A 9,525-nucleotide genomic window follows, 5' to 3' on the forward strand; every position below is an offset into this window, starting at 1 on the left:
CTACCCAATTTAATTTTCTTTCTAATTCTAAGCTAATTACATTAATAGCTTTGAGTCTGAGTTTAAATTTACTCTTAACATATTTTATTTCTTTATTTCATTCTTTCATTTGACTATACCCATCATCTTGAACTCGTGCATCTTGTTTTTGCGAGTTCTAAATTAAATTCATATTATAGTTCGAGATTTGCAAACTTCTTATTCTATACCAATATGGGACAAGTCCACATTTCACGTTTATGTCATTCTGCACGACTTTGCATAGCTTTCTTCTTTTTGAAAAGAATCGCAAATTTATAACTCGTCTCTTCTTTCTTTTCTGGAAACAGGGAATTTTTATAGAGGGCGCTCGCTGGAATCGCAAGACTAAAGAGGTGGACGAATCGTTTTCCAAAATTTTGTTCGATACTCTGCCTGTTATCTATTTACGTCCAGTGCTTCGAATGCCAGAGGACATACCGCGCAGCAGCGGTGGTGAGGTGCCACGCCCCAAAGCTGGCTCTGATGGTTTCCCCATTTACAATTGTCCCGTTTATAAGACCAGCGAACGTCGCGGCATTCTCTCCACCACGGGCCATTCGACGAATTTCGTAATGTATCTGCAGCTGAGGTGCTCCCAGACGGAGATGCATTGGATTAATCGGGGCACCGCTTGCCTCTGCCAGCTGGATGATTGAAAATTGACCCACGGACGGGCCCCAAGCCGGATGTGCCACACAATAAGTTACACATATTATAAGCCAACACGGGGCGAACGGATGCATGAATTGAAAATGAAACTGAAAATGGCAGCCGTAGTGTATTTCACTGCCCACGAAGGATCGTCCGACCAGACCTGGCCATCATACATATACATATATATATTTTTTTTTATTCCTGCGTTTTACATATATGTGTATATATCAATATTTTTCCCCCGACGCGAGGTCCGGCACAAGCTGCAACTGCGATTCTATTTGTTTATAACAGTTTTTACCAACGGTGCCACGTGCCGGGCAGTGGCATTTTGATGATGATGTTGATTGCCAGATATAAATTAAATATGCAGAATACTATATAGCAATGGTTGAGAATATATGTATACGTATACAAATAAAAATATATATTTTTTTGTGCGTCATTTACATATGAATAAATGACGAAAATGAAACAGGAGCATAAGTATATATATCATTGTGCTTTTCTATAGATTTTAAACTGGTCGGAAGCATATGCACTAGTTATCTTGAATATAGTTTAGAATTGAACGAAAATAGATTTTCCAAGGTCATGGACACCAGAAATATAACATGAAACAAGATTGAGAATGCTTCAACACATTCTAAGCTCGACATTCTCAGACGCCTACTTGAAAGATCACCATAATAATGTTTCAACTTGATGATTATGTTGCTGATGATGATAATCGAAAACATTTGTGAGATTTATTGCGTGTTTTGCGCACAATTGGAGCAGCCACAGCAGACTTGAATTTTAATTTAAATTGCCACGGGCCAAGCACATATGAATGTATATTATAAGCACATATTAGGAGAATAAAAATATGCCAAAGTTTGCGATTGGATTGAAAGATCTATTATATCATCTGGCTATTATTAGATGCCTAATGTGGCGTAACCGAAAATAGCAACACTCAAGAGCATTTCTGTCCATCATGGCATACACCACACCACAAAACGCACACACACTTCGTTTGGCCTTAAGCGTTGTTCAAGAGACGCAAAAAAAAAAAAAAAAATTTTTTTTAATAAAAAAATAAATAAATAAAATACAAAATAAAACAATATACGCAGCTGTCCATCAGTCAATAAACTGAAGAAGCGTTCATAATGATAACAATAATAACAATAACAACAACAACGACAATGACAACTTCCGCTTGCAATTACCAGGCGACTAGGCATTGACTTGATTGTTCAGATTGACCCCAACCGCAGCCATTCATATGCAACACAGCCCATAATTTTTGATACAAATAATCGAGAAGATGAAGAATGCAAAGAGCCCTCAACTATTGTTGATTCTGTTAGCGTTTTGAGACAGTTAAACAAAATAAATAAAATAAGCAAACGCCAAATTCAGAAATCGTGGCCGCCACGTTCAACATGCTATTGTTGTTGTTGTTTCACCTATAGAAGCTTTTTTTATCGACATCGCAATCTATTGTTGGCTTTCGTTTTGTTTTATATATATCTATATACGTATATATTTAGATATATGTGTTTTTTATATTATTTAGTATCTGAATGTTATGTCCAGACGACTGACTACAATTGATATACTTTTTGACTTGAGACACTTTTAACAATGGCAACTAGCCAACAAGACAAACCACCTAAACGCGGCTAATGCCGGCCATCAATGGAGTTGAAGTAGTCGCGTTGAACGAAGTCGATCGACATCAGCATTAGCATCAGACGATCTCGATCGTACATCTATGATGCGGTAGTTGCCGCATGGATCAGTAACCGGTTTCATTTTTTGGATCGTCTCTAAAGTGAATGGCAGAGTGGCTGTGGCGAGAACTTTTTCGCAAAATGCTGTGTATAAATAGTGTCGTAAGGTCTGGTTTCAAAACAGAATCAAATTTGGATTAATCTCATAGACACGCATCGTCAGGGAGCATCTTTTAATATGGTTAGTCTGCCAGCTTCCTACCTCCTCTTGGAAATCAAACACAGGACTAGCTCAATCAACTATAACTCCAACTTCTACTACCTTTGCAGAAATTCTTTGTTATTGCCTTTGCTGTGATCGCAGCTGCTGCGGCTACATCCATCTCCTCGGAGTACCTGCCACCTATCGACAATAACCTCGAAGTCATCGCTGAGCCCATCGACCTACCCGTCGATCAGGGAGTGCTAACTGATGATGGCTACCGTTACAAGACCGTCCGTCGTCTGAAGCTCCGTCATCGTCGTGATGTCAACGAGCTGCCCTCCGCCGAGTACCTGCCCCCTGTTGCTGAGGTTGCCCAGGACATCAGCATTGCTGCTCCTATTGAGTCTGCTCCTCTGGCCGATGATGGCTACCGCTACAAGACCGTCCGCCGCCTGAAGCTCCGCCATCGTCGTGATGTCAACGAGCTGCCCTCCGCCGAGTACCTGCCCCCTGTTGCTGAGGTTGCCCAGGACATCAGCATTGCTGCTCCCATCGAATCCGCTCCTCTGGCTGATGATGGCTACCGTTACAAGACCGTCCGCCGCCTGAAGTACCGTCATCGTCGTGATGTCAGCGAGCTGCCCACCGCCGAGTACCTGCCCCCTGTTGCTGAGGTTGCCCAGGACATCGGCATTGCTGCTCCCATCGAATCCGCTCCTCTGGCTGATGATGGCTACCGTTACAAGACCGTCCGCCGCCTGAAGCTCCGTCATCGTCGTGATGTCAGCGAGCTGCCCACCGCCGAGTACCTGCCCCCTGTTGCTGAGCTTGCCCAGGACATCAGCGTTGCTGCTCCCATCGAATCCGCTCCTCTGGCTGATGATGGCTACCGTTACAAGACCGTCCGCCGTCTGAAGCTCCGTCACCGTCGTGATGTCAACGAGCTGCCCTCCGCCGAGTACTTGCCCCCTGTTGCTGAGGTTGCCCAGGACATCAGCATTGCTGCTCCCATCGAATCCGCTCCTCTGGCTGATGATGGCTACCGTTACAAGACCGTCCGCCGTCTGAAGCTCCGTCACCGTCGTGATGTCAACGAGCTGCCCTCCGCCGAGTACCTGCCCCCTGTTGCTGAGGTTGCCCAGGACATCAGCATTGCTGCTCCCATCGAATCCGCTCCTCTGGCTGATGATGGCTACCGTTACAAGACCGTCCGTCGCCTGAAGTACCGCCAGCGTCGTGATGTTTCCGAGATTGTCAACGAGTACCTGCCCCCTGTTGAGCAGGCCGTGATCGATGTTCCCGCCGAGACTCCCATCCTTGCCGATGATGGTTACCGCTACAAGACTGTCCGTCGTCTTAAGCTCCGTCGCCACTAAAGATACACTCCCAATGAAATACAGGAACTGAGGTTGCCAACAAAAAACCAGGCTATGGCAATCTCAAACGAAGTTAACATAAGCGTATTAGTCAATGAGAAAGAATTATTCGAGTACAAAAACAAGAAACAATAATAAACATGTAAAAAAAAAAAAAAAAATACTTTTGCCTTTTATCTCTGCTCTTTGCTAGCATTGCGCAAACTCCGTGTAAGTCTCTGCTTATCTTATCTTATCTGCCATTAGTATTATGCTAACAACAGAGGTCTACAGATAAGATACGCGTACCTCTTGCTCGCCAAAAATCGAGTGAAATATTTCAGTTTCATTTTACAGTTTGCAACGAAAACGAGCTCTAACCTAACGAACAACTCAAAATGATGTTGCTCAAGAAGTTCTCCACCTGTTTGATGATATGTCTGGGTAAAGTTTATGTGATTTAAGTGTGTGTGCAAAGTTTTTAGTGGAATATATATGTCGAATGTGAATGTTGGTGCGGCCATGAAATGAAATGTGAAGAAGCTCCACTTAACGAAAATACTAAAACTTGACTCAAACTTGTGCTTAAAATCTAGCGGAGCTTGAAATATATTAAGTAAAATTCTAAAAAAGGATGTTGAAGAATTACTTCAGACAGAGAAAATAAAGCTGTGAATTCTGTGTATAAATTAAGTTTAAACGGTGCCAAAAATGAGTTAAGAATGAAATAGATTTGATTTTTATTAGGCTGAATTTTCGTTTAGTGAATAAGAACTCAAAAAGAATCGACATAAAAAAAAATAAAAAAATAAAAAAACATATGTATAAAACGATAAATGAATCAGTAATAAACTGTGCATATATTTTTAATTAAATTGCTCAATCTATCTAGCTTTTTAGAGTGTAGAAACACTGTAAACCCGAAAAGTTATTAGCCCTTTCACAACAAAGTGGCTACAAAATGTGTAAAGTTCTAATGACTAAACCAACTAAGAGCGAAGAGCTATGAGTAACATTACTATGTGCGTGCGTGTGTCATATAGAGAGTCTTAAATGGGTGGAGCGTTGACAATAAGTGTGTGCTTATCAGTTGCCTTCCACTAAAGTTGATAAGCTTCGCTGGTTTACTCACCAGCGTTGACCCAATCATTGTGTTTGTTTGATAATGAGTAATAGCTAAAGGTTAAATTGAACTTTGTTGTAACTGTATTTGGTACGGCTATCTAAATTTTTCATTCATTGCCATCATTTATTTCTAAACATATTTTCGATTTATTTAATAAATATTTGATTTGGCTAAAGCTTAATTTAATGCACAGCAAGAGCACTAGCTAATGCCGGATGTGGCTAAAGCTCAATTATTATTACACCATATAAATTATGAAACACGATGGAAAAACAATTAGTTTGGGCTTCAGCGGTTGACCAATGCATTGGTCGCGGTCTCTGCGCTTTCGACTTTTTGGAACAAATTCCGATTCTCGCACGATAATTAAATTTTTGAATATTTACAAAAGGCCGAATGTCAATCGAGACAATAGAGATATAACTATCCAAGTTGACATCCGCAATGGAAACAATAGTAAGCAGAGTAGACGTCAAATGATGCAAGCCCCCCACGCTTCGCGCCCCTGTCAGTAGCTCTCCACGAGCTCGGTCATCGGTTTCCATTCAATTTATCATCGAAGCTAACGCGCGCGCGCGCAGATCGTTTTATACATGTTTTGCTTTTGTTTTATTTTTTGAGTTGTTGCTAAATGTTTTCATAATAATTAATTATGAATATTTTAACAACGCTTTGCTATGTTTTCTTTGATGAATGCTCAACTTCGTTTTCAATGAGTTCCGTTCTAGCGTCTCATCGTTCGCTCTGTTTGATGCGGACCACACACAATGCGTTCTTCAAATAATTGTTTTTGTGTTTGTTTTTGCTCTCGCTCTTTGTTTATTTCTCTTTCTCTTTCTATATTGATAATCATCAACAAGGTGCTAAATATCATAATTTGTATTGTTATTCTTTATTTACAGTTCTATTGGCATGCTGTATGCAGGAAACAGAGGCCACGCGACGCGTGAATCGCGGACGACGCACACTCACACGCAGATACTTCAGTAAGTCAAGCTGAAACACCATCAATCATTATCAATCAACAAAATAGTGGTGACATAAGCTAAATCGAAGTTTGCATTTTGTAAATTAGAAGCTAATTGATTATTTAGAGAGAATTCTTTTTAGATAATCAACATCAATCAAAGCAGTAGACAAATCTATCCAAAGTAGTAATGACAGTAGAAGAAATAAAGTTTGAAGAGATATTATCTTAAGTACTATTTCAGATATTCAGATGCTGTAATCTGACAGTTTTTAGTAAACTTCAGTAAATCAAGGAACTAGCCTCAATCAATAAGCGCATTATAATGGTTCCTTCTCATTATTAATCTATTGACTCCTCATTGCAGCTGGCCTTGCCATACCTGGCTGGGCAGTAGTCACCTGTGTTGCTGTTGCAGAGCTCCTGCTAGGTGCTGCTCTCTATTTTGCCATGTATAAGATAATTCTGGACAAGGAACCAGAGCAGGCAAGCACCTATACACCGGCACCAACGCACGATCCGTCATCTGGTACAGCGCAGCCAGTGCAACCGGCGCAGCCCATGCAGCCACTACATCCAGTGCAGCCAGTACCGGTGACACCTTCGCATGCCACGACTATTGCCTAAAAAAATATCCGGAAGCGCTAATCGATAGCTCGTGTCATTGAGTCAATTAAAAAACAAACCAAACGGCATACGATACTTCTATGCTTTTTATTTTATTTAATTCCATTTTTTTTATCAGTAAATCGAATAAACTTTTATTACATATAAAATGTAAATTTGATAAAAGCTTTGTTTCTATTTATTGCGGTATTATTATCGTTTATTGTCCGAATGCTTCTTCAATTTGGCTTGGCTTTTGATATTTTTATTGATGCCGATTTGTGATCCAGTTTATCTTCTAATATGTATATATGCATTTGTGCGTCGGCTGCCTCTAAGCGACAGATTGAAAGTTGTCTTAACTATTAAGTAAGGTGCTTTTGTTGTCAACTGAAACTGGTCTTAGACCAGAGTTGCTCCGACTTATTTAGCCGACCGTGGCATAACTTGCGGAGGCTATGAGAATTGCATTTAAGCTTACACAATATGTTGCAGACTTTTAAGCGCCACTGTAAATGATAGCTGCGAGTCAGTGATGCGGCGTTAGCTAGTGTTTGGCTAGAAATATTTATGGTTTGTTGCAGAGTTCAAGAGAGTTGAGTTGAAATGGGAAGAGATGGTCTGAGATGTGAGATGGATCACGAAGAGAGTTCAGATTACAAATGAGAGATTTATGTGGAAAGAAATTATGTTGGGAATTAATCGAAAAGATAAGAGTTGAAGTCATGAAAGTTCATAGCTATAAAAAGATTTTTTTCGTGTTTAAAAGATATTTTGTATTATAATCTAAACATAATTTAACCATCATTAGCTTAAGTCTTAGTTATGTCATCTATATGAGAATCTTAACAAAAATCTAAAATATTTAACTTTAGCTCAGTCTATATCGTTGCCTGTAACATCTGCCGCTATGGATGCCACTTCCTGTGGCTGACACCCAATATCACTTGGCTGGCAAAAAAAAAAAAAAAAAAAAAAAAAAAATGCAAGTCGCCCGCTTTGCGCTGACAAATCGAAATTTGTTATGAACGCAATTGATAAATCCCCGAGCGGCACTTGAGCTACAGCTTCAGCTGAGCTGAATCTGCCACTGAAGCTGGAGCTAAAGTTGAAGCTGATGATGCTGGGGAAGCCGCGGGGCGGAACCGCACGGTCCGCTGCTATGGCAGCCAAGTAGCTGTAAATGCCAACAATTGGCGCTGCGCAAATCTTTGCTATAGTAACAAGAGGCACAGAGCCATCTAGGGGGGGTGGCGGACGTGGCCGCTGCCGCTGCCGCAGCCGCTGCAGCCGCATAACCAAAGCGGATTTCAAATTGACACAAAACAGACAAAAAGCAAATCGTTTAGGCGCAACCACCCGCAGACGAAGCAGTAGCAAGAAGAGCAGCAGCAGCCACCGCCGCAGCCCCAGCCACAATAGCAGCTCTATACCACACATGCAAGCACAGTGGGCCATATGGGGCAATGGTGCACAGACTGTGGGAAATTTGTGTAACGTAGCCAAGTTTAAAAACTGGAAAAAAAAAAAACGAAAAAACTTCCAAAAGAGGGCAAAGCCGGCGATACAAATGCCGGCAAAGCTAGTCAGGCAGCCCAGCCTGAAGGATACTTTGGTTTTGGTTGGCATAACAAAGCCACACACAAAGGACTTGGTCCCAGCGATGTTGTCGGTGTGTTTGTGTGTGTCTGCATTTGTTGTTATTCTTCTCATATGAGCGGCTTTATTGGCATATATATTGTTGTAACTGCACAGCGAGTTTTAAAGAAATGGCCAAACGTGTTTTGGAAAGCACATTCGCCGCGATTGAAATTAGATATAAATAATTCCTCCATATATAGTATAAAAAGTATTAGTATAACATTTTATAACAATAGAACACTGTGGAATAATAGAGCTTATAAAGCTATATCTACATATCATATGACTACAAAGCTGTTTTTGAACTACTTAACATTCCACAATGTTAATAAAAAAACCTAGAAACATGTTTCTTATGTGTCGAATCAAAGCTGTTTTCAAATTATAAACAAAGAAACTGCTCTATATAATAGCTAATGAATTAGCAAGCTTTATTTAAGTATTTCTTTACAAAAAATCAAAGTATGAATAACAGCAGTAATTCCGCCAGAATAAATAATTAACCATATATAAAACCGACATCCGAAGCTAAGAAAATATTTTCATTCATAAGCTCTGATATGCGAAACAGCTTTGTTTATAATCGGCTTAAGAGCTGTTTCCAATGCTTATTGAAAAAAAAAAATATTACAGAAAATTAAAACTGTTATTGTAATTTGAAAAGCTCAAATCTGAAGCAGTCTTAAGATTTAAAGAGAAAGTTACATGGAACGCCCTTATGGGCCTCTCTAGACAACAGCTTTCTCACTCACTCGCTCTCAGTCTCTCTCTTTCTCTGGTAGTGTTAAAGTTTATCAACAAATCGTCAACATTGCTGCTGCTGCTGCTGCTGACTGACCCAATGCAATGTCTGCGAAGAGTCGCATCATATTTATTTATAGCCCAGCATAAACCTAAAGCATATACACACATACATATTTTTAGCTTGGCCCCAGACTGACCACAAGCTGAATAAAAAAGGTGGCGAACGTGACGCTGGTTGGGGCTGCATCTTAGAGAAGCTGACAGTTTGGCAGCCATTTTACAATGTTATCAATTGCTGTTGGTGTTGTTGTCGTTGCTGTTGTGCTTTGGCCCGGATTTTAGCCATGTACACTTGTTGTAAACAACAACATTAACAAGGGTTTACTCGAATAGAAGCAGCAGGGGATGTCAGGTGTTGCGGGGGAAGGGACATGCACACACTCATAAGCATTCATTGGAAATCCTTTTCGATTTATTTGCGTATT

At 40.5% G+C, this 9,525-nt stretch overlaps 3 protein-coding genes and 1 long non-coding RNA gene across 4 annotated transcripts in view; 3 read left to right on the forward strand and 1 right to left on the reverse strand.

Moving 5' to 3' along the window:
* The window catches only part of Dnah3 (dynein heavy chain 3, axonemal), a 37,263-nt gene extending 36,097 nt beyond the window's left edge, over positions 1-1,166 (forward strand). The window contains exon 53 of the mRNA XM_018008465.2: positions 330-1,166. Within this exon, the coding sequence (XP_017863954.1) occupies positions 330-677 (348 nt within the window). The 3' untranslated portion in view covers positions 678-1,166. The remainder of the gene's footprint in view (positions 1-329) is intronic.
* The window catches only part of LOC149269014 (uncharacterized), a 46,828-nt gene that overhangs the window by 27,914 nt on the left and 9,389 nt on the right, over positions 1-9,525 (reverse strand). The gene's annotated exons all lie outside the window — the stretch shown is intronic.
* Positions 2,479-4,138, forward strand: LOC108614371 (uncharacterized). Its single transcript, XM_018008467.2, has 2 exons — positions 2,479-2,637; positions 2,727-4,138. The coding sequence occupies exons 1-2, from the start codon at positions 2,635-2,637 to the stop codon at positions 3,975-3,977; spliced, it is 1,254 nt and encodes a 417-aa protein (XP_017863956.2). The 5' UTR covers positions 2,479-2,634; the 3' UTR covers positions 3,978-4,138.
* On the forward strand, positions 4,252-6,841 carry hoka (membrane protein hoka). Its single transcript, XM_018008468.2, has 3 exons — positions 4,252-4,400; positions 5,985-6,068; positions 6,417-6,841. Exons 1-3 carry the CDS (start codon positions 4,355-4,357, stop codon positions 6,674-6,676), a joined length of 390 nt encoding a protein of 129 aa, XP_017863957.1. The 5' UTR covers positions 4,252-4,354; the 3' UTR covers positions 6,677-6,841.

This window comes from Drosophila arizonae, chromosome 4 (genome assembly GCF_054131065.1).
Source record: "Drosophila arizonae isolate 15081-1271.41 chromosome 4, UAZ_ARI_1.0, whole genome shotgun sequence".
NCBI lineage: Eukaryota > Metazoa > Arthropoda > Insecta > Diptera > Drosophilidae > Drosophila > Drosophila arizonae.

Coding starts and splice junctions, on each gene's coding strand:
- hoka (XM_018008468.2), top strand. CDS start 4,355: ATGATGTTGCTCAAGAAGTTCTCCACCTGTTTGATGATATGTCTGG. Junction 4,401..5,984: donor CTGTTTGATGATATGTCTGG/GTAAAGTTTATG, acceptor CTTTATTTACAG/TTCTATTGGCATGCTGTATG. Junction 6,069..6,416: donor ACTCACACGCAGATACTTCA/GTAAGTCAAGCT, acceptor TCCTCATTGCAG/CTGGCCTTGCCATACCTGGC.